The sequence below is a fragment of the Tamandua tetradactyla genome, chromosome 14 (genome assembly GCF_023851605.1).
Source record: "Tamandua tetradactyla isolate mTamTet1 chromosome 14, mTamTet1.pri, whole genome shotgun sequence".
In the NCBI taxonomy this organism is placed as follows: Eukaryota; Metazoa; Chordata; class Mammalia; order Pilosa; family Myrmecophagidae; genus Tamandua; species Tamandua tetradactyla.
Window position 1 is genome coordinate 72,582,399 of NC_135340.1, and position 25,776 is coordinate 72,608,174.

General features: G+C 35.7%; 1 protein-coding gene across 3 annotated transcripts in view; it reads left to right on the forward strand.

Annotated features, from left to right (window-relative positions):
* TCF12 (transcription factor 12) overlaps positions 1 to 25,776 on the forward strand; it is a 450,527-nt gene that overhangs the window by 184,955 nt on the left and 239,796 nt on the right. For all 3 annotated transcript variants that reach the window (XM_077128013.1, XM_077128014.1, XM_077128015.1), the window contains one exon: positions 7,260 to 7,362. In XM_077128013.1, coding sequence (XP_076984128.1) covers positions 7,260 to 7,362 — 103 coding nt within the window. The remainder of the gene's footprint in view (positions 1 to 7,259; positions 7,363 to 25,776) is intronic.

Below are 25,776 nucleotides of genomic sequence, written 5' to 3' on the forward strand. Positions count from 1 at the left end.
ACCTTCCTTTCAACAAAAAACTTAATCACTTAATTACATGCAAAGGTCTGTGCTGATCTCCTGTGGGGTCATAAAGAGGAATCAATTCATTCTTGCCCTTTAGGAATTTATGGATCTGGATGACAATTAAAAGCCATCTCTCTATCAAGAAATTTCATTATAGATTAGTTCTTGACCTGTTAAAGGATAACAAAACCTTAAATACTGAATATTAGTACCTCTTATAGATGATTCACCTGTTACAATGGGCAGTGTTCATTTGCTGATTCAGTCATTAAATTAACAAATATTTTGTCCCTGAGATGCGCCCAGGCAGGTGCTTGTCAATAGTGCTGAGTAGTAAGCAGTAGAGACACAGTCCCTGTCCTCAGGTAACAGACTGTGCTGAAGTCAGCCCACCAGTCTTCTTCATAGGTGTGTTTCACAAGTATAAGCATATTTATATAGATATTTATTTTGATAGTTTATTGTAGAGGTATAACTATACTGTAAAAGAACCATTTCTCTCTTTTAAACTTTATTTCTATTTATTTTTGCTTCTATTCTACTTTACTTTGAGACTTAACCACTCATTTCTACCCAGGCCTGGTCCAGAACTTTCAGTTGACTTATGACTTTTGGCTGATTTCACTACCCAGTATAAAATCTTGTGGTTCTTTGAGTACCAAAACTCTGTGATTATGTATTGTTCAATCCGGTTACACAAGCTGCTCCCATGCTGTCTTCTTTCTCCTTGTTACTGTGTGTTCTGTGGAGAAACTGCTTAAATATTTATGATACCTAAAGCCCTGCAGCATTTTTAATGACTTAGCAGCTGAAACCTCCCATACACATGCCATTTTATTGAGCACCTGCTATGTGTGTGCCAGGCATTGTAGTGGGATGTAATTGTGAACAAAACAGGCACAGTTCCTGCCCTTAGAGACACTGTAAGCTACAATAATAATAACAATATTTAACTTGGATGATAATAGTAATAGCTGGCATTTTCTGTGTGCTGACTATCTTCCAGCCACTTTTTCCAAGTTCTACGTATATGAACTTAACTTTACAACAGCTTGTGAGACAAAGATATTTTAATTATCGTCCCTGTTTTACCAATAAGGAACCTGAAGCAACAGAGATTAACTTTTCCCAGGTCACCCTGCTAGTATGTGGCTAAAATGGAATTCAGATTTGCCAGTCTGCCTCTAGAAGTTCCACATTTATCCACTGCATTGTACTGTTCAGTTATAACAGATAATTGTGGCTTAATTTAAATGGATAATTAAATAGACAATTTCAATAAGTGTGATCTGTGCTAGGATGGAAATGTTGGGTACTATGAAAGCATAGAATCAACTCACCTGATTTGATCTTATTAGGGTTAGGGAATGCTTAAGAAAGTAAATCTTTATTGAAAGAAACCTTTCCCCCCCTCTTTTAACCATTGAAAAGAATTGGAGAAAATATTTTAAAATGAAAATAGACAATGGTTTTCATACAAAGAAATAATTACATGGCCAAAAGGCACATGAAGAGATGCTCAATGTCCCTGGCCATTAGAGAAATGCAAATCAAAACCACAATGAGATATCATCTCACACCCACCAGAATGGCCATTATCAACAAAACAGAAAATGACAAGTGCTGGAGAGGAGGCGGAGAAAGAGGCACACTTATCCACTGTTGGTGGGAATGTCAAATGGTGCAACCACTGTGGAAGGCAGTTTGGCGGTTCCTCAAAAAGCTGAATATAGAATTGCCATACGACCCAGCAATACCATTGCTAGGTATCTACTCAAAGGACTTAAGGGCAAAGACACAAACGGACATTTGCACACCAATGTTTATAGCAGCATTATTTACAATTGCAAAGAGATGGAAACAGCCGAAATCTCCATCAACAGACAAGTGGCTAAACAAACTGTGGTATATACATACGATGGAATACTATGCAGCTTTAAGACAGGATAAACTTATGAAGCATGTAATAACATGGATGGACCTAGAGAACATTATGCTGAGTGAGTCTAGCCAAAAACTAAAGGACAAATACTGTATGGTCCCACTGATGTGAACAGACATTCGAGAATAAATTTGGAATATGTCATTGGTAACAGAGTCCAGCAGGAGTTAGAAACAGGGTAAGATAATGGGTAATTGGAGCTGAAGAGATACAGACTGTGCAACAGGACTAGATAAAAAAACTCAAAAATGGACAGCACAATAATACCTAATTGTAAAGTAATCATGTTAAAACACTGAATGAAGCTGCATCTGAGCTATAGGTTTTGTTTGTTTGTTTGTTTTTGGTTTTTTGTTTGTTCTTTTGTTTTTTTGTTTTTTGTTTTTACTATTATTATTACTTTTATTTCTTTTCTCTATATTAACATTCTATATCTTTGTCTGGTGTGTCGCTAGTTCTTCTAAACCGATGCAAATGTACTAAGAAACGATGATCATGCATCTATGTGATGATGTTAAGAATTACTGATTGCATATGTAGAATGGTATGATTTCTAAATGTTGGGTTAATTTCTTTTTTTTTTCTTTTTTTCCCGTTAATTAATAAAAAAAAGAAAGAAAGAATTACATAGAAGAAAACTGTGGGGCTTTTCTGAACTTGAGAAAGTCCTCTGGTGATTGCACATTATTTATTGATTGAGGGCAATAAATTAAAAATCAGCTATTTAAAAAATAAACCAAGGGAAAAATTTTTGAAGTGAAGAAAAAATGAGAGTGCTATGTATAAATAATACTAGTCACTTACTTGTTTGTTAAGTAGAACAGAAGATTTAACTAATTACGTGCAGTTTAGATTAGTTAAAAAATGCTAGTAGCTTTGATCGATCACTTAGGGTCTGTTGTCATATTGTTGCAGAGATTCTTTTGAAATTCCTGCACTATATGAATAAGCATAGAGAAGAGTGTAAAATGCATTTAATAGAACACTATTCGTAATATCAAAGCTTTTATGAACTGCTATTCATTCATCAGTGAGTACACAGATTTGCAAATAAAAACATTGCAATTTAGACAATTTAGTGTAAAATTGAATAGTTTTTGTATTTTTTTCATGTATCAACAAATTCATCAATTATTAATCTCTGGAGTGCTTTCCATTTTTATTATATGATGGAACAGTCATTTTTTTTAGTGTGTATTTGGAAATATATTTGTGCTCAGTGGCATACTGTAGTTAAATAGTTACCATAATAGATAATTATGTTAGTACTGTGTTATTCTTATTGTGGTATTTATCATCTTGTGTTAAAACTTGCTTTTTAAAATTAATGGTTATTTTCATGGTAAAAACCTTTCTGCAGAGTTCAAGGTCTTATCTAGAAGCCCCAGGGATCAGATTTGACTCCCTTTTATTAGCATGTTAACTCTGTTAATTTAAAATATACAGCACCATAGGTTTTTATTTATTTCACTGGTTTACTTTCCCTGTATTCCAAAATTGAAATAGCATTCATTTATTAGTCCTACTGACTGATGTACTTGGGCTTCATCTTAGTGATTGCTTTCTTGGTTTCCATTCCTCTTGTTACTCTAACCACTCCTTCAGGTCAGTCATTTTAGACTAATTTTCTCTACCCTTTGATGTTTTGGTTGGTCCCTGCATTATTCTGCTTCCTTCCCAGCTATTCTGTCAGCCACAGGTCTGCATTGTGCATTCTTCCCTTTTGCGCTTAGTAGCAGTTATAGTTAAGGAGGCTGCTTAAAATCTTGTCAACCAACCCATTTCATTCACTGAGGCTTAATTTGATAACTATCTTCTAGTCAAAAATACATGGATTAATGAACACTCAGACATATGGAAAAATATTTTGTTAATTTCAGTTGCTTTAGGTTTTTGTTAAGTGTAAAATTTCCGCCTAATTTGTACTTACCTGGAAACTTCTGGTGTTTCAATATGGTTCAGCTGGGGGCTGCTTGGCTTTTAGTTTTTTAGACTAGTTTTTTTTCCTCTATATACGAGAGAGATCTTAATTTCCACATTGACTATGTCCTTGCAACTGAAATTATGGTCAGTGACCAGCAGGATCAATATCACCTGGGAGTTTGTTAGAGCTACAGAATCTCAGGCTCCACCCCCTTCCATACAAATCTGAATCTGCATTTTAACAAGATCTATAATTAATTGATATGAACATCGAAGTTTGTGAAGCACTACTCAGGGTATCTTGCAGCTGGATAGCACATTAACATGCTGCTAGATTTTCTTGAACTTTATATAACTTGTAGTGATTTTATATAATTTTTTTTTTGTAAATTATTCGTCTTGGGTCACCAAAAGTTATATTCTGTCATGGTACCATTGTTAGTATGTAGAAGCAGTGACAAAGGTATTCTCAAACAGTAGCTAGTCCTAGTATTTTAGGTGAGGGTTTAGTGAATTGGAAACCTTTCTTTTGCATCTGTGGGTGAAGAACTATCCCTTTATGTCTCTTGAGCAGAGGCTTTTAAAGAGGATTATGTGCACTAAGATGAACCTTTGAGGCTTATTTACTTTTCACTTTAAATTCCGTATCTGATATGTGGATGGTGAGTGTGTATACAATTTATGAATGGTTTGAGGACTCCTACTCTGTGATCCAGTATGACAATCCTAAATTTTTTGACTGGAAAATAAACTTACAGTAAATTTTACACTGTGTCTTGCCTACATGGGTGCACAAAATGTTAGCCAAGGCATGATATTTTCTATTATTTTTGTATGATTGATCATAAAATAATACATAAATGGGGCCTTAGAGGTAGATATCCCTAAGGCAGTCTAGGGACAGGGAAAAGTGGCAGTCTAGGGACAGGGAAAAGTTAGACTGGCATTCTAAATTGTGCTACATGTAATCCCTAAAGTTATTTATGTGTACAGTCATTTGATGATTCTCTGAATCTCCTTAGATATATTTGTATACAAGTGTTTTAGGTAATAGTTTTTTTAAAAATCCAATGTCTTATTTTTATAGGCATGAAGTAAAAAACGTTCCTTTATTGTACTTCCTTCAGAACTGAGAACAAGTAAAATTAACATTTCAGTGTTCTTTACATTCAAATGAAATGTGAACAAAAGGACTGGTCTATAAACATTTCCATTGACATTTTTCTAGAAAATAACATTTGTTTTATGATAAATAAAATTTCAGTAAGTGTGTTTTATAGGTCCATGCCTTGCTTTGACTGTGTGCCATGAATGGCACAGGGAGGTGGTGGCAGAGGGAAACACCCATTGTGAGATAGTGTGGTATGTCACTTGGAAGCACTTTAAGAGTGTTGTTGTTGTTTTAAAAACTTTTTTATTGTAAAAAATATTTTATATACAAAGCAAAGGAAAAAAAAGCAGTAATTTTCAAAGCACTCTTCAACAAGGAGTTACAGAACAGATCCCAGAATTTGTCATGGGCTACCATTCCGCCATCTCAGATTTTCCCTTCTAGCTGCTCCAAAACACTAGTGGCTAGAAGGAATATTGATATAGTGACTCAGCAGCCATTCTCATTTGTTAAAGCCCATTTTCTCTGATACACCTCCTCCTTCTTTATTCCTACTCCCAGTTTGTACAGCTCTTTGGGCAATGCCTATTCTGACTTTTTTCATGTTGAAAAGGCTGTCCACACTAAAGGATAGGGGGATGGAATTAATTGATAATCCTGGAGAGGCTGGGCCCTCTGTTAAGAGTGTTGTTTTTTTTTAAGCAACAAAAGTAAACTCCATGGAGTGACCTTAGCTAGGAGCCATTCGCTTTTGTGGAGAGCTTTTGTTGGTGTGGCTGTGACAGCAGAGACTGTGGTGTGGTTACCAGAGGACTCCCTTGTGGTCATAACCAAGTTGTAAATGTCACCCAGATTCTTTTTGAATGTCTATCACTTTGTGTTACCAGTGATTCTAAAATAGATAAAAATGAAACAAAGATTCATTTGGGAGTTAGCACTCCTAGAAGGTTTGTTTTAAAATAGAACAGCAGAAGGAGTTGTGACATGCATCCATAAGCAATTGTAATGATTTGACAGTTATTTAGCCTTCAGTTCCTAGCCCTTTGGTAAACTGACAGCATGCCTGCAATGATAGTGAGACCTGTTTCAGCCCTGTTAACGTCTCTTTGAATGGTAGACTGTAGTCTGGGTAATGATAAATGTTCAATAATTGAAGATTTTATAGTCCCAGGGGATTCTCGGTGGTGTCTGGTTTCTGTGAACCTGAGCATTTTTCATCCTTTTTTTAAGTTTGTCTGGTCTTTTCTGTGATGGTTTTTAATTGGCTGAGGACTCAGTATCACGCGCAGTTTTAATTAACTAGGGTTCAAAGCCTTCTTTAGAAACAGTATGCTTTGGAGGTGATGCTGTCACTTAGTATGTTTAAGAGTTTGGGAACCAGAACAGTTTTGAGTCCACAGGGCTTTTGTTAACTTAGGTAATGTTAATTTTATTTGTAAGCTTTGGGATCCTTTTTTTTCCCTCTGTTTTTAAAAGAACCATGCTTTAAGTTATAAAGATAGAGATTTAATAACAGTTATTGTGAGATAAGTAGTGTTAGTTTTATTGTTTTCGTGGTGTTTTGGATTTCATTTTCAAACCCAAAAGAATTTAAATCAGCTGTTTTAAAAAGTCCTTTCCTTTTGCATCACTCAGTTTCTATAGAAGTTGTATCTTGTTATACTAGCATTAAAAGGAGTACAAACAGACATTTTTGTTAAGTATTTGTCTGTCCTTTAGGAAAGGATTTATTTCTAGTGTATTGATTGGGGTTGATTGTTGGTATCTTAAGTACAACTTGTAATTACTTAACTCTTGATCTGTAGGAACTGCATGGGGGCAGAGGAGGAATCGAAGGAAAGAGATAAGCATTTTTCTAATTTACTGTGCCTCAAAACTATATTTTCTTCATTCATTCTTTTTTAAAAATGATCCACTCAGCTTTCCTTTTGGATGTAAAAAGATCTAAGGGTTAATTTTAGTAATCGTTTATAGAATATTTCTAGCCCCTTCTTACCATAGAAGCCCTGATATTTTGAGAACATTGATGTTCATGAGTAGTGTTTGTTTTCAGAAACTCACTTTTCTTTATGATCAATAAGGAAAAGTCTTTTGACTTTAAAACCTTAAAAGAAATTAAAGGATTTCTGCCTTTTGGTTTTTCAAATAATGACAAGAAACTTGGTAAGGAATGACCGTTTCTAAGTCTGTATATTACTTAGTTGAGTGTCATTACACTCAATTAGCAGAACTGCCAAAATAATCTCCTTAATTCTCTGGTCTTTTTTTTTTCCCTAGGGTTTTACAGACAGCCCTCATTACAGTGATCACTTGAATGACAGTCGATTAGGGGCCCATGAAGGCTTGTCCCCAACACCTTTCATGAACTCAAATCTGATGGGTAAGTAGATAATTCTCTGCAAGTATTTTCACAAAGCCTCTTTGGTCAGAGACAGTTTTCATCCCCTTGTCCAGGAATGACATATCAAATATCTGTAAGAAAGTTCCTGAGTGCCTGGTGGCATCTGAGACTTTCTCTGTTCAGCTCAGCTTGAGGAGCAAGCATCCAGAAATGTGGGGCCTTCGCTTCAAGCGTTCTTGTCATTGGTATCAGAAAGGAATCAACAATGTGTTAACTGACAACTTGGCAGTAGTCTTTGTGACCCCAAGCATTCCATGTATTCATCTTTCTGGGGCAGAGAAGTATTGTTTTAGAGACATTTGTGATTTACTATTTGTTTTAACAGATGTGTGTATGTATATAGTATTAAAAATAAGACAAAGCAGTTATTTTAGGTAGATTTGACTCATGTTGGACAATATTTCTTTTAGCACTATTTGATTAAAACTTAAGTAGTATATTTAGATGCTGCAGCATTTGTTTTAAGCATTTAAATTCAAGCAGTTGAATTTTAAAGTTCTCTTCTGCAACAGTGAACTTGCACATTGAAGGCTTTGACCTACCACCTATGCTTGATTTCTATATTTGACAAAATGTTTAAGAATAGTTGTTCTCTACATCTTCCTCCACTCCTGTGAAACAAACACACACAGATGCACACCTCTCCCCCGTCTTCCATTCCTTCCATCTCTCTCTCTCATATGAAAATTTATAGCTGATCAATCCAAAATGAGAAGCCCAAGCTTTTCCTCTCAGTTTGAATGCCACTCTTATTTTTTAGTGATTATTTTACCTTTTTGCAAAGTATGACTTATAAAATAATCTCTGTTTTATGACATTTTTCCCTTGTTTATGCTAGGGTTGAACACATTATTAGAACAAAGAAATAAGAGACAAAAGCTTTGTTTAACCTGTCTTACTATCATTGGTGTCATGTAAATATGGAAGTTTTATATAATTGACATTGATTTCGTTATTCTATTTCTTCTAGACGTGACCTATATCGTGATCTTAGAATTGTCCTTTTAAGACACAGCCATGCTAATCTAAGGAGATTACCCAAATCCAAAATCCTGGTGGTCTGTAGCTTCTTTATAAATGTTACTGCTCTGCATAGTTTCTCTAATTTCCTCTGTCATCTGTAAAGTGCTGAAGAGACAGAATCTAATATTTTAGTGTGGATTTTGCATAATGCTGCTAAACCACTTTAAATCCAGAATCATTGAGTATGATATAAGATTTAAAAATCTAACCAGCAGTAAAACTGCTTTTAAAGCCACAGTTTGTTTCAACAGAAATGCAAATGAAAATCATAGTTTTAAATATTTTATCATTCCAGGTAAAAATCAGAACTGAATTTAGAACAAAATAATTATTCTTGTCTTTAGCCAGAGAAAACTTTCTAATTTATTTAAAAATTTTTCTATTTATTGTACCATTAAAAGTTAAATAGATTTGACACTCTAGATAATTTTCTTTCACAATATAACTTTTCCCCAAGTAGCATTCTGTTTATAATAAGCACGGTAAGGCTTATTATAAAGCTTTACCACACTTATTATAGTCAGCATTCTTGTAATTTCAGATTGAACTAAACTTTCTTCATTGAGGCCATAACTGAATTGTTTAAAAACAGAAATTGCCTTTTTTACATTTATGATCTTACCTTTATTCTTAGCTCACAGAGATGACTCTTGAGCACAGTGGAATTGCATCTTAACACAGTTTTGAGCCAAGGTGACTGTTAAAATTGTGGGGGGATAAGTGTGGAAACTAAATTAATTCTAAGAAGTGTGCATGTCAGTCACTTGCTCTGAGCAGCTGTTGACTAAAAATATTTCTGTAATTCAGTTTGAGGTAACATTTTCTCAGTTGGAGCAATTATGAGCATGTGCTTATTGGTTTCTTTGGTTTACAGATCAGTATTACAATATTTTTCATAATCATCAATATTCTGTGTATAAAGTAACATCTAAAAAAAGTCTTGAAATAAAATAACTCGAATTGTAAATGGGTCTATCTCTTCAAACTTCAAATGAAAAAAATCTACATTCTTCAGAACTGCATTGTAAAATTAATCAGGTACAGCTACACAGTTTATATGTTTTCATTTTAAGTTTTAACTACCTAATCTAAAATTATTTATTTACATATAAGGGAGGGAAAAATAACCCTTAAAAGTTTAGGTAGATATGTTCAAAGGGGATTTACAGTAAAATGATGAAATGGGGTGCCTCAATCTAAAAACATAGTCTAAATAATCTGCGTGACAATAGCTTGCCTTTGGAGATGGCTGTCTCTTAAATTGTAGAGCAGTTCCACAACAGGCAATCCAATTTTGTGTAAGCAGATGTAATTGAACTGTTAGATGCTCGAATATGTGGGTTTATAGCATTCAGTAGAGTTACAATGAGTAGATTCACTTTTCTAACTCTTTGATAATTTAGGGGGTGTTTCATGCTGAAAACTTTAATTTTTAAAGCCTGATTGAGACATGTATGGCAGTAATTGGAAGCATTTGAACTGCTGATACCTAATCACCGCAACAGGTAGTACTTGAGAACGGGTGCTATGAATGATGAGTCCTCAGAAACAGTTCAAACTAATAGGAAAGCAGTAACATATTTTATCATTTCTGTCAACGTATAAAAACATCATTAAGTGGTGAGGATGATCATATGTCTAGGGAATGTTGTTATTTTGTGTATTATGTTCAGCCATCATACATTTGCCTGAAGAGATAGTGGATTATAAAGTGCTACTGCCTCCCATGATGAAACTCTCAAACACTTTAATGATCTTGTACATTGCTAAAATGAGAAATTTTGTCTAACAAGAGTTGATAATGATTCAATAATGAACAATTTGCCACAGAAAGATGCATTTCTGCATTCATTTAGATATTTTGAAGTGTTTTACACAGGAGGTAAAGCTATTATGCTGGATTGGTTAGTGTTTCTTTTTAATGAATTCCAAAATTATCCTGTTGATTTGTCAACATGGAAGAGGGCTTTTCTTATGTTTCAGATGAAATAAGTACATCCTTTACACCAATGACTAAATAATTAGCATCAAGCATTTCTGTAAACAGTTCTGTTCTCTGTTGTAGTCGAATTCCAAAGCTTTGACCACATCAGTGAATTGCACTGGTATCACAAAATAGCCTTATCTATTTCTAGCCTTTTCCAGCTTTGGTCCATTTCTCAGCCTTTGGCACCTTCATTGATTTCAGTAAAATTTTCTTTCCTTACCTGTTGTATGTTTGGCTATGTGGATATCAGTTTGTTAATTGGACATAGAAACTGATTTTCACAAAATTGCCTATCCTTCCTCCCTAAGTGGGTGTGAAGTGAATTTTTAACTACTATTATACCTCTCCATATTTATCTCAGCAGACGTATTTAGATATGTATATATCCATGTGTGTACATGTTTGTGTGTTGTAAATGGGAGATTTAAGACATCATGATACCTTGAGTTTTCCTTTTTTCTAAGACTTTCCCTTGTGCTCCTTGTCTGAGACTTGATTTTGCTTCTAGAGATGGTTTATTAATGTTTTCTTTTTTAGAGGGTGAAAGCCACAGGTAGTGGTATAGGAAAAAATTTCAGGACTGAGAGTTAGGAGATTTAGATTATTTTCCAGATCTTGAAAAATCACTTTTCTCTTACTAATAGGGTAATGCTGGATGATCTCAGATTGACCAACAAAGCCATTGACTCTGGGCTGAGATACACACATTGAACTATATGTGGTGGTTATTTCATTGGGAAATTTAAAAATATTATCTGGTCATTAGTGAATATTTTCAAGAGGTCATAATGCTGGTTTGTCCATGCAGCCTTGCAGACTGGTAACTCAGGATTCAACTGAGAACCACTTTCATTACCAACCCATTTGCCCATCAGCACTTGCTTGTACATTCTCTTTCATGGTGGTCCAGTGGCATAATAAGTGGTTCTTTCCATTGTTTATTACTATTTTAGCCAAGTGAACACAAACTTTAAATGAGAATATAATGAGTTCTGCTTGTAGGGGGATAATTGATAGAAACTAGAGCTGCTTGGTTACTAGAGAACAAGAGGGTTGTTTTTTAGGAAAATTTTAAGGTTTTACAGTTTTGCTAGATGTATAGAGTATATAATCTCCAAACTAAACTAGAGCACACAGTTGAGAATTTGGGATGCTGTTTTGATTAGGAAAAGTTGTACAGCAGAATTATCAGATCATGCTTTGTGTGGTAATTCTTAGGGTGTGCTACATAAAGTTATAATAACAATGCCTTTTTCAGTTAATATAGATTTTCTGAGTGTTTTTTTTTTTTTAATGAAAAGGCTTAAATATTAAAATTCCCATAAATGTTTGAGCTGGAATGGACCTTTAGGTCATATAACTCAGTTCTCAATTGGGAGTGTTTAGAAATACATGATTGTCATAAAGACTGGAGTCCCCATACGCTGGAAATCTGGAATGTCTTTCAAAGTGAGAAGATAGTACTGGCTTGATTGGTGGTCACACTCTTTATGCAAATTTTAATTAGCTGCCAAGTAAAAGTGAAATTTTGTTAAAATTTGAAAGCATATCCTGAATGGGTTTAAATTGTACAAATGTTATTGTTTGAATGTGTGGAGGGATTTGTCACAATCTGAACCTTCACTTGCTTAGGTATTCTACATTGCTGTTGTTTAATAAGCTTTACATTTTAGGTGAAGCCCTTCAAAACGGGTGTTCAGTTGAAATATCATTCCGCCATATTTGCAATTTCCTTAGCACCTCAGTTAATTTTTTTTCTTACAAAATGTAGCTTTTGCTTTCCTAAGCTCACATTTTCTGTGACTTCAAGTTTTGTTTTTTTGTCATTTGGGATTTTAGGTTTCTGTGAACGCTAGAACGTGCCATTCCGTCTGTCTTCTAGGACTTCCTGTCGTGAATATATGTGTGTGTATATATATGTCACATATATTGCTTAATTTTTACATAATTATTTCTTCTTGAAAAATGTTTTTTGGATATTACTATATGTGTGGTATGGTATCCTATGGTGGTTTCATAATCGTTCTTGAATTACATGCTTGTTTTTCACTTTGGAAAGCCTCTGGAGGATTGTCAGACTCCTCAGGTTGTATGAAATTTCTAGGGAATCATAATTAAAACAGGATTGGAGTCCAAGGCCTCTTAACAACAAATTAAATCAATTATGTTGTTTATAGTTAATTATAAATTTTATTAATTTCTCTTGTATACTTTTCCACACTGCTCTCCAAGATTAGGGGTCAGCAAACTTTTTAATAAAGAGCCAGATAGTAAATAGTTTAGGGTTTGCAGGCCAGGAATAAAAATTAAGGATAATATATAGGTACCATTCTTACAAGAATGGTAAAAAGCATTCTTAGTTTACAGGCTGTGAAAGTGATAGTTGGTGGGATAGATTTGATCTTTAGGCTGTAGTTTATCAATCTTGCTTTAGATAACTTAACAGAAATTTTTAAGCAGCAGCAACTCTATCAATTTGTTGAAGGTTTAGTAAATCAGATATGTGAAATTCTGTGGAAAGTACCAGAATTTTTGTTTGCTTGTTTGTTTCTTTAATATCCAGGCCTGGTGATTGGTGATGGTGAATTAGTTCTAACATTTCCCAGGCTTCATTGCCTCTATACAGAATGGTAAGTAATGTATTAGGTGAGTCGTTTGTATCAGTATTATGATTGATACTATAAAGTGCACAAACATACATATCACAGGTGTTCCATAAGAAGAGAAGGGAAAAGTTCTAGGAAGAGTATTTTTGGAAATAATGGCTGAAAATTCCCCAACCCTTATAAAACACATAAATAGGCAAATCCAAGAAGTCCAAAGTACTCCAAACAGAATAAATCCAAATAGACCCACTACAGACACATTGTTAATCAGATGGTCACATGACAAAGAGAAGGAAAGAATTCTGAAATCAGCAAAGAAAAGCATTCACTACATACAAGGGAAACCAAAGAAGACCAAGTGCTGATTTTCCACCAGAAAGCATGGAGAAAGAAGGCAGTGGTGTGATATATTTAAGATACTGAAAGACAAAAATCGCCTGCCAAGAATTCTTTATCCGTCAAAGCTGTCCTTCAAAAATGAGAGTGATGCTTCTTTGGAGAATGCCTGTGCTCACCCCTTCTCACCCCTTTGAGCAAAAAAAAAAAAAAAAGAGGGGAAGCTTAAAATATTCACAAATAAACAAAAGCTGAGGATGTTCATCAACAAGGGAGCTGCACTACAAGAAATACTAAATCAGATTCTGCAAGCTGAAAAGAAAAGAGGAGAAAGATGTTTAGAGGAGAGTATAGAAGTGAAGATTATCAGTAAGGGTAACTCAGAGGAAAAAATAAAAGAAAAAAAAATAGATCTGATAAAAGCCAATGGATAAAATGGTTAAAGTAATTGCTGTTTTTACATTAACAATGAATGTTAATGGAATATATTCCCCAATCAGATGACACAGTTCAGCAGAATGGATTAAAAAACGTATATATAATCTATCTATGTGCTGTATACAGAAGAATCATTTTAGACCCCAAGATACAGATAGGTTTAAAATGAAAGGATAGAATAAGTTATTCCATGTAAATACTAACCAAAAAAAAAAAATGCTGGGTTAGCTATACTGATATCAGAAAAAATAGAATTAAATGCAAAAATATTATAAGACAAAGAAGTAACTATATTAATTAAAGGGGCAATTCACCAAGCAAAGATAACAATCATAAATATCTGTGTACCTAAACAAGGTGTCCCATAGTACATCAGGCAAACACTGGCAAAACTGGAAGAATAGATGTCTCTACAATAATAGTGGGAGATTTCAACATGCCACTAGATAGAACATCTAAATAGAAGATCAATAAGGAAACAGAGAACCTAAATAATATGATAAATGAACTATACCTTACACAGACATATGTAGAACATTGCACCACAAAACAGGAGGAAATATATTTTTCTCAATTGCTCATGGAACATTCTCTAGGATAGACCGTATTCTAGGGTACAAAGCAAGTCTCAATAAATTTTAAAAAAATTGAAATTATACAAAGCATTTTTTTCTGATCATAATAAAATGAAGCAGCCATTTTAAGCAGCCAGAGAGCTAGAAAATTCATTGATACATTCAGGTTAAGCAGCACAGCCTTAAACAATCTGTGGTTCAGAAAAGAAATCGTAAAGGAGGAAATATTCAACGTCCATATTTGGAGAATTTCTGATATTCTTGCAAGCAGTGGGGATAACCAAATCAATGGACTGAGCCTTTGATCTTGGCATTCAGCCCTATGAAACTTATTCCTGCAAAGCACAGGCTAAGCCTACTTAAAATTAGGCCTGAAAGTCACCCAGAGAGAACTCTTTTTTTTTCAATCAGATGTGACCTCTTTCTCTAAGCCAACTTAACAGGTGTCATGGTTAGGGACAGGTGTCAACTTGGCCAAGTTGTGGTACCTGTTTATCTGATTGTGCAAGCGCTGGCCTGTCTGTTGCAATGAGGACATTTCATAGGATTAGGTCATGATCACGTCAGCTACATCCACAGCTGATTCCATGTGTAATCAGCCAAAGAGGAGTGTCTTCTGCAATTAGTGATGCCAAATCTATTCATGGGAAGCCTTTTAAGGAGGACTCAGAGGAGACAGGTTCCATTCCTGCTTTGGCTGGTGAGCCTCTCCTGTGGAGTTCATCCAGGCCATCCATCGGAGTCATCGGCTTCGCAGCCTGCCCTGTGGATTTTGGACTCTGCGTTCCTACGGTCACATGAGACACTTTTATAAATTTTATATTTGCAAGTGTTCCCTGTTGATTCTGTTTCTCCAGAGAACCCTAACTAATACAACAGGTGAACTCATTGCCCTTCCTCCTACGTGGGACATGACTCCCAGGGATAAACATCTCCCTGGCAGTGTGTGTCAGAAAGCCCAGGATAAGCCAGGACCCAGCATCAAGAGATTGAGAAAGCCTTCTTGACCAAAAGAGGGAAGAGAGAAATGAGACAAAATAAAGTGTTAGTGGCAGAGAGATTTCAAACAGAGTTGAGTTATCCTGAAGGTTATTCTTATGCATTATATAGATATCCTTTTTTAGTTCATAGTGTATTGGAGTGGCTAGAGGGAAGTACCTGAAACTGTTGAGCTGTGTTCCAGTAGCCTAGATTCTTGAAGACAATTATATAAAGATATAAAGTTTACAAGGTGATAGTGTGATTGTGAAAACCTTGTGTCTGATACTCCCTATACCCAGGGTATGGACAGATGAGTAAAAGATATGGACAAAAAATAAATAGTAGGAGGGACAAAGGATAAAATAAATTAGATAGATGGAAACTCTAGTGGTCAGAGAAAGGAAGGGGGTAAGGAGTTTGGTATGTATGAGTTTTTCTTTTTTCCTTTTATTGCTTTTTCTGGAGTGATGCAAATGTTCTAATAAATGATCATGGTAAAAAATATACAGCTATGTGATGATACTGTGAGCCATCGATTGTATACCATGTATAGAATGTATTTGTGTGAAGATTTCTCAAAAAAAAAATTAAACTGAAAACAAAAGAAATTGTAAGAGAAATCAGTAAATAACAAATATTAGAATGGAGATAAAAGAATTTGAGAATTAAAAAAAGCAATAAAATCAATAAAACCAAAAGGTAGTTCTTGAGAAGACTAATAAAATTGACAAGCCCTCAGACTGCCAAAGACAGAGAAGATGCAAATAAAATTAGAAATGAAAGGACAGTCATTACCATGGACCTTGAAGAAACAAAAAAATTATGAGGATACTGTGGACAACTGTATACCAACAAACTAGACAACTTACATTAAATGGACAATTTCCTAGAAACATATGAATAACCTCCACTGAATTGAGAAGAAATAGAAGACCTCACCATACCAATCATAAGTAAAGAGATTGAATCAGTCATCAAAAACCTCCTAACAATGAAATGCCCAGGACCACCTGGCTTCATAAGTGAATTTTACTGATCATTCCAAGAAGAATTAATATCAGTCCTGCTCAAACTCCCAGAAACTTGAAAAGGGAACACTAACTCACTCAGTCTATGAATCCGACATCATCCTAATACCAAAGTCTAATAAAGATATTGCTTGAAAAGGAAACTACAGACCAATTTCTAATGAATATAGATGCAAAAATCCTCAACACAGTACTTGCTAATTTAATCCACCATCGAATTCAAAGAATTCTACACCACGACCAAGTGGTTTTTATTTCAAAATGCAAGCATGGTTCAACACAAGAAAATTAATTGCTGTAATGCACCACGTTAACAAATCAAAGGGGAAAAATTACATGATCATCTCAATTGACACATACAAATAAAGGCCTCTGACAAAATCCAGCATACTTTCTTGGTAAAAACACTTTATAAGGTAGGAATCGAAGAGAACTTTTTCAGTGAGATAAAGGGCATATATAAAAACCCCACAGCTAACATTTTACTCAGTGATGAGAGACTGAAGCTTTTCAGTCTCTCACCATTGGGAACAAATCAAGGATGCCAATCATTGCCATTTGCTAGAAGTTCTAGTTAGATCAATTAGGAAAGAAAAAGAAAAGGCATCCAAATCAGAAAGGAAGAAGTCAAATTTTCTCTATTTGCAGATAACATGATCCTATACATTAGATAGTCCTAGAAAAACTACAGTAAAGCTACTAGAACTAGTAAACAAGTTCAGCAAAGTGATAGGATTCAAAATCAACATGCAAAAATTATTAGTATTTCTATACACTAGGAAGGAGGAATCTGAGGAGGTAATCAAGAAAAAAATTCCATTTACAATACCAATTAAAATAATCAAAGGTCTATGAATAAACTTAACCGACCATGTAAAGGACTTGGATACAAAAACTATAAAGCATTGCTAAAAGAAATCAAAGATCTAAATAAAAGGAAAGGCATTCTATATTCATGGATTAGAAGACTAAACGTTATTAAGATGTCAGTTCTACCCAGATTGATCTACATATTCAATGCAGTGTCACAGTTCCAATAGCCTACTTTGCAGAAAAGGGAAAGCTAATTATGAAATGTATTTAGAAGGGTAAGGGGCCTTGAATACCCAAAAACATCTTGAAAAAGAAGTATGAGTTTGGAGGACTCATGCTTCCTTATTAAAATGCCACAGTGATCAAAACAGCATGGTACTGTCATAAAGATAGACATATTGATCAATGGAACTGAGTTGAGAGTCAGAAATAGACCCTCAAATCTATGATCAGTTCATTTTTGACAAGGTTGCCAAGTGCATTCAACTGGGACAGAGCAGTCTCTTCAATAAATGGTGCAGGGTGAGCTGGATATTCATATCCAAAAGAATAAAGGAGTCCTCCGTCTCACATCCTATGCAAAATTTGACTCAACATTGATCAAAGATCTAAATATAAGAAGCAGTACCATAAAACTCCTTGAATAATATAGGGAAACATCTTCAGCATGTAGTGGTAGCCAGTAGTTTTTAAGACCATATACCCAAAGCATATGCAGCAAAAGAAAAAATAGGTAAGTGGGACCTCCTCAAAGTTAAGCACAACTGTGCTTCGAAGGGCATTTTTTAAAGGGCAGAAGGATAGCCAGCTCAGCGGGAGAAAATGTTTGGGAACTACTTATCTGATAAGGGTTTGATATCCAGAATATATAAAGAAATTCTGCATCTCAACAGTAAAAAGACAAAGAACCTCATTAAAAAATGTGAAAAGACATGAATAGACATTTTTCCAAAGAGAAACTACAGATGGCTAAAAAACACTTGAAAATATGCTTATCTTCACTAGCACTTATGGAAATGCAAATCAAAACCACAATGTGACATAATATCACACCTACCAGAACGACCACTGTTAAACAAACAGAAAACTACAAGTGTTGAGGAGGATGTGGAGAAATAGGAACACTTCTTAACTGATGTGGGGATTGTAAAATGGTACAGCAGCTATGGAAGGTAGTTTTGTGGTTCGATGATTCCTCAGAAATGTAAATATAGAATTGCCTTACGATTTGGCAATCCAGCTATTTGGTATATACCTGGAAAAACTGAAAGCAGGAACCGGAACAGACATTTGCATACTGATGTTTATAGTGGTATTATTAACAATTGCCAGAAATGAAGCAACCCAAGTGTCCATTAAGTATGTACATACAATGGAATGTTACTCACTGAAAAGTAGGAATGAAATCCTGAATGATGCAAAAATATGGATGTTAAATGAAATGTCAGATTCAAACGGACAAATATTGTATGATCTCACTGATATGAACTAATTATAATTAGTAAACTCAAACATAAATCTAGCATATAGGTTAGTGGAAGATAGAATGAGGCTGAGAGAATGGGGAGTGGTGGCTTAATATGGGCAAATTTTTAACTAGGTTGAATTTTTTTATTAAGCATTTTTTTTATTAAAGAAAAAAAATTAACAACATTTAGAAATAATTCCATTCTACATATGCAATCAGTAATTCTTAACATCATCACATAGATGCATGATCATCATTTCTTTGTACATTTGCATCGATTTAGGAAAAGAACTAGCAAAACAAGAGAAAAAGATATAGAATGTTAATATAGAGAAAAAATAAAAATAATAATAATAGTAAAAAAAAAGACACAAACAAACAAACAAACAGACAAACAAAAAAAAACCTATAGCTCAGATGCAGCTTCATTCAGTGTTTTAACATGATTACTTTACAATTAGGTATTATTGTGCTGTCCATTTTTGAGTTTTTGTATCTAGTCCTGTTACACCGTCTGTATCCCTTCAGCTCCAATTACCCATTATCTTACCCTGTTTCTAATTCCTGCTGGACTCTGTTACCAGTGACATATTCCAAGTTTATTCTCTAATGTCAGTTCACATCAGTGGGACCATACAGTATTTGTCCTTTAGTTTTTGGCTAGACTCACTCAGCATAATGTTCTCTAGGTCCATCCATGTTATTACATGCTTCATAAGTTTATCCTGTCTTAAAGCTGCATAATATTCCATCGTATGTATATACCACAGTTTGTTTAGCCACTCGTCTGTTAATAGACATTTTGGCTGTTTCCATCTCTTAGCGATTGTAAATAACACTACTATAAACATTGGTGTGCAAATGTCTGTTTGTGTCTTTGCCCTTAAGTCCTTTGAGTAGATACCTAGCAATGGTATTGCTGGGTCGTATGGCAATTCTATATTCAGCTTTTTGAGGAACCGCCAAACTGCCTTCCACAGTGGTTGCACCATTTGACATTCCCACCAACAGTGGATAAGTGTGCCTCTTTCTCCGCCTCCTCTCCAGCACTTGTCATTTTCTGTTTTGTTGATAATGGCCATTCTGGTGGGTGTGAGATGATATCTCATTGTGGTTTTGATTTGCATTTCTCTAATGGCCAGGGACATTGAGCATCTCTTCATGTGCCTTTTGGCCATTTGTATTTCCTCTTCTGAGAGGTGTCTGTTCAAGTCTTTTTCCCATTTTGTAATTGGGTTGGCTGTCTTTTTGTTGTTGAGTTGAACAATCTCTTTATAAATTCTGGATACTAGACCTTTATCTGATGTGTCGTTTCCAAATATTGTTTCCCATTGTGTAGGCTGTCTTTCTACTTTCTTGATGAAGTTCTTTGATACACAAAAGTGTTTAATTTTGAGGAGCTCCCATTTATTTATTTCTTTCTTCAGTGCTCTTTTTTTAGGTTTAAGGTCCATAAAACTGCCTCCAATTGTAAGTTTCATAAGATATCTCCCTACATTTTCCTCTAACTGTTTTATGGTCTTAGACCTAATGTTTAGATCTTTGATCCATTTTGAGTTAACTTTTCTATAGGGTGTGAGATACGGGTCTTCTTTCATCCTTTTGCATATGGATATCCAGTTCTCTAGGCACCATTTATTGAAGAGACTGTTCTGTCCCAGGTGAATTGGCTTGACTGCCTTATCAAAGATCAAATGTCCATAGATGAGAGGGTCTATATCTGAGCACTCTATTCGATTCCATTGGTCGATATGTCTATCTTTATGCCAGTACCATGCTGTTTTGACCACTGTGGCTTCATAATATGCCTTAAAGTCAGGCAGCGCAAGACCTCCAGCTTCGTTTTTTTTCCTCAAGATGTTTTTAGCAATTCGGGCACCCTGCCCTTCCAGATAAATTTGCTTATTGGTTTTTCTATTTCTGAAAAGTAAGTTGTTGGGATTTTGATTGGTATTGCGTTGAATCTGTAAATCAATTTAGGTAGGATTGACATCTTAACTATATAATTTAGTCTTCCCATCCATGAACACGGTATGCCCTTCCATCTATTTAGGTCTTCTGTGATTTCTTTTAACAGTTTTTTATAGTTTTCTTTGTATAGGTTTTTTGTCTCTTTAGTTAAATTTATTCCTAGGTATTTTATTCTTTTAGTTGCAATTGTAAATGGGATTCGTTTCTTGATTTCCCCCTCAGCTTGTTCATTACTAGTGTATAGAAATGCTACAGATTTTTGAATGTTGATCTTGTAACCTGCTACTTTGCTGTACTCATTTATTAGCTCTAGTAGTTTTGTTGTGGATTTTTCCGGGTTTTCGACGTATGTATCGTATCGTCTGCAAATAGTGATAGTTTTACTTCTTCCTTTCCAATTTTGATGCCTTGTGTTTCTTTTTCTTATCTAATTGCTCTGGCTAGAGCCTCCAACACGATGTTGAATAATAGTGGTGATAATGGACATCCTTGTCTTGTTCCTGATCTTAGGGGGAAAGTTTTCAATTATTCCCCATTGAGGATATTAACTGTGGGTTTTTCATATATTCCCTCTATCATTTTAAGGAAGTTCCCTTGTATTCCTATCTTTTGAAGTGTTTTCAACAGGAAAGGATGTTGAATCTTGTCAAATGACTTCTTTGCATCAATTGAGATGATCATGTGATTTTTCTGCTTTGATTTGTTGATATGGTGTATTACATTAATTGATTTTCTTATGTTGAACCATCCTTGCATACCTGGGATGAATCCTACTTGGTCATGATGTATAATTCTTTTAATGTGTTGTTGGATTCGATTTGCTAGAATTTTGTTGAGGATTTTTGCATCTAGATTCATTAGAGAGATTGGCCTGTAGTTTTCTTTTTTTGTAATATCTTTGCCTGGTTTTGGTATGAGGGTGATGTTGGCTTCATAGAATGAATTAGGTAGTTTTCCCTCTGCTTCGATTTTTTTGAAGTGTTTGAGGAGTGTTGGTACTAACTCTTTCTGGAATGTTTGATAAAATTCACATGTGAAGCTGTCTGGTCCTGGACTTTTCTTTTTAGGAAGCTTTTGAATGACTGATTCAATTTCTTTACTTGTGATTGGTTTGTTGAGGTCATCTATTTCTTCTTGAGTCAAAGTTGGTTGTTCATGTCTTTCCAGGAACCCGTCCATTTCATCTAAATTGTTGTATTTATTAGCGTAAAGTTGTTCATAGTATCCTGTTATTACCTCCTTTATTTCTGTGAGGTCAGTGGTTATGTCTCCTCTTCCATTTCTGATCTTATTTATTTGCATCCTCTCTCTTCTTCTTTTTGTCAATCTTGCTAAGGGCCCATCAATCTTAATGATTTTCTCATAGAACCAACTTCTGGTCTTATTGATTTTCTCTATTGTTTTCATGTTTTCAATTTCATTTATTTCTGCTCTAATCTTTGTTATTTCTTTCCTTTTGCTTGCTTTGGGATTAGTTTGCTGTTCTTTCTCCAGTTCTTCCAAGTGGACAGTTAATTCCTGCATTTTTGCCTTTTCTTCTTTTCTGATATAGGCATTTAGGGCAATAAATTTCCCTGTTAGCACTGCCTTTGCTGCGTCCCATACGTTTTGATATGTTGTGTTTTCATTTTCATTCGCTTCGAGGTATTTGCTAATTTCTCTTGCAATTTCTTCTTTGACCCACTCATTGTCTAAGAGTGTGTTGTTGAGCCTCCATGTATTCTGGCACGCCGCCTATTATTGATTTCCAACTTCATTCCTTTATGATCCAAGAAAGTGTTGTGTATGATTTCAATCTGTTTAAATTTGTTAAGACTTGCTTTGTGACTCAGCATATGGTCTATATTTGAGAATGATCCATGAGCACTTGAGAAAAAGGTGTGTCCTGCTGTTGTGGGATGTAATGTCCTATAAATGTCTGTTTAGTCTAGCTCATTTATAGTAATATTCAGATTCTCTATTTCTTTATTGTTCCTCTGTTTAGATCTTCTGTCCATTGATGAGAGTGGTGAATTGAAGTCTCCAACTATTATGGTATATGTGTCTATTTCCCTTTTCAGTGATTGCAGTGTATTCCTCACGTATTTTGGGGCATTCTGGTTCGGTGCATAAATATTTATGATTGTTATGTCTTCTTGTTTAATTGTTCCTTTTATTAGTAGATAGTGTCCTTCTTTGTCTCTTTTAACTGTTTTACATTTTAAGTCTAATTTGTTGGATATTAGTATAGCTACTCCCGCTCTTTTCTGGTTGTTATTTGCATGAAATATCTTTTCCCAACCTTTCACTTTCAACCTATGTTTATCTTTGGGTCTAAGATGTGTTTCCTGTAGACAGCATATGGAAGGATCCTGTTTTTTAATCCATTCTGCCATTCTATGTCTTTTGATTGGGGAATTCAGTCCATTAACATTTAGAGTTATTACTGTTTGGATAATATTTTCCTCTACCATTTTATCTTTTGTATTATGTACATCATATCTGATTTTTCTTCTTTCTCCACTCTTCTCCATACCTCTGTCTTCTGTCTTTTCGTGTCTGACTCTAGTGCTCCCTTTAGTATTTCTTGCAGAGCTGGTCTCTTGGTCACAAATTCTCTCAGTGACTTTTTGTCTGAGAATGTTTTAATTTCTCCCTCATTTTTGAAGGACAATTTTGCTGGATATAGAAGTCTCGGTTGGCAGTTTTTCTCTTTTAGTAATTTAAATATATCATCCCACTGTCTTCTAGCTTCCATGGTTTCTGCTGAGAAATCTACACATAGTCTTATTGGGTTTCCCTTGTATGTGATGGATTGTTTTTCTCTTGCTGCTTTCGAGATCCTCTCTTTCTCTTTGACCTGTGACATTCTAACTAGTAAGTGTCTTGGAGAACGCCTATTTGGGTCTATTCTCTTTGAGGTGCGCTGCACTTCTTGGATCTGTAATTTTAGGTGTTTCATAAGAGTTGGGAAATTTTCAGTGATAATTTCTTCCATTAGTTTTTCTCCTCCTTTTCCCTTCTCTTCTCCTTCTGGGACACCCACAACACGTATATTTGTGCGCTTCATATTGTCCTTCAGTTCCCTGATCCCCTGTTCAAATTTTTCCTTTCTTTTCCCTATAGTTTCTGTTTCTTTTTGGAATTCAGATGTTCCATCCTCCAGTTCACTAATTCTAGCTTCTGTCTCTTTAAATCTACCATTGTAGGTATCCATTGTTTTTTCCATCTTTTCTACTTTGTCCTTCACTCCCATAAGTTCTGTGATTTGTTTTTTCAGTTTTTCTATTTCTTCTTTTTGTTCAGCCCTTGTCTTCTTCTTGTCCTCCCTCAGTTTATCAATTTGGTTTTTGAAGAGGTTTTCCATTTCTGTTCATATATTCAGCATTAGTTGTCTCAGCTCCTGTATCTCATTTGAACTATTGGTTTGTTCCTTTGACTGGGCCATATTTTCAATTTTCTGAGCATGATCCGTTATCTTCTGCTGGCATCTGGGCATTTAATCAGATTTCCCTGCGTGTAAGACCCCGCAGGTTGAAAGATTTTTCTGTGAAATCTCTGGGTTCTGTTTTTCTTATCCTGCCCAGTAGGTGGCACTCGTGGCGCTCATCTGTCTGCGGGTCCCACCAGTAAAAGATGCTATGGGTCCTTTAACTTTGGAAAACTCTTGCTGTGGGGGGGGTCGCCAACCGAAGTGGCTTGGGGGAGTGCCAATCCGAATCTCCCAGCCGGCCCGGGGATCCGCGTGCGTGGAGGGTTGCCGGCCTCCGCGGCTTGGGGGAAAGCCTGTCCAGATTTCCCTGCCGGCCCGGGGCGCCAACCGTGGCAGGGGGCCACCAGCCACCGCGTCTTGGGGAAGTGTCTATCCACCGTTCCCAGCCGGACCGGGAAGCCACGTGTTTGGAAGGGACCCCGGTCGCCGTTCTCCGCGGCTTGGGGATCTCCAATCCAATTTTCCCAGCTGGTCCGAAGGGCCGCATGTGTGGGGGGGAGGGCGCCAGCCACCGCGGCTTGAGGGGACCGCCTGTCCGATTCTCCCAGCCGGCCCGGTAAGGAGGGAGGGAGGGACTCCGTCCTCCTGCTGCACCGGCACGGGGTAGCCCGCGCCCCTCGGCGATCTCACCGGAGCAGGTTCTCCCAGCCAGCCAGCCGTTCCAGAATGGGGTACGCTGTCTTCTTGGTCTCTGTCGTGGCTCTGGGAGCTGTTCTGAATCGTTTCTACTTCTCTAGTAGCTGTTCTGGAGGAGGAACTAAGACCCGCGCGTTTTACTAAGCCACTATCTCTTCTGGAAGTCCCCACTAGGTTGAATTTAAATGTTTTTAGATGTGTAGCGGTGATCATAGTACAATACTGTGAGTATAAGTGACAGTGCCGAATTGTGTGTGAACATGGTTGAAAGGGTGAGTCATGTATGTCACTAGAACGAAAGTTAGAAATCAAAGCTTGGGACTGTATAACACTGGATCTTGTTGTGGACAATGACTGTGATTAACAGTGCAAATATGAAGAAGTTCTTTCATGATCTAGAACAGTAGGGTGGTATATGGGGGATATGTACCTATTGCAAACTATGAACTATAGTTAACAGTAGTATCTTTCATCAACAGTAACAAATGTATTACACCTATGCTAGGGATCAATAATGAAGCAAATAATGGGTATGAGATGTTTTGGGGTTTTTTTTCTTTTTAGTAATAAAAATGTTCTAAAATTGATTGTGGTGATAAATGCACAAATATGTGAAGATACAGTGAGTCATTGGTTGCATACTTTGGATGGATTGTAAAATTGCATTAAATAAAAATAGATTGCTTGTTGCTATGGTTAGAGAGTAAGGAGAATGTGGTTATAAAAGGATAACATGAGAGATCTTTGTGGTTATTGAATAATTCTGTGTTTTAACTGTGGTGGTGGATAAATGAACCTACATGTGATAAAACCATACAGAACTAAATATACGCAAATGAGTACATGACTGGGGAAATCTAAATATGATCAGTGGATTGTATTAATGTTCTTGTGATATTGCAAGGTGGTGAAATCTGCATAGAGGATACAAGGAATATCTCAGTATTATTTCTTTCTCTGCTTTTAATTATTATTTTTTAATATGAAAAGTTGTGTGTTTACAGTAAAGTCATGTTAAAAATACAATGTTCCCATATACCCCCTATTATTGACATTTTA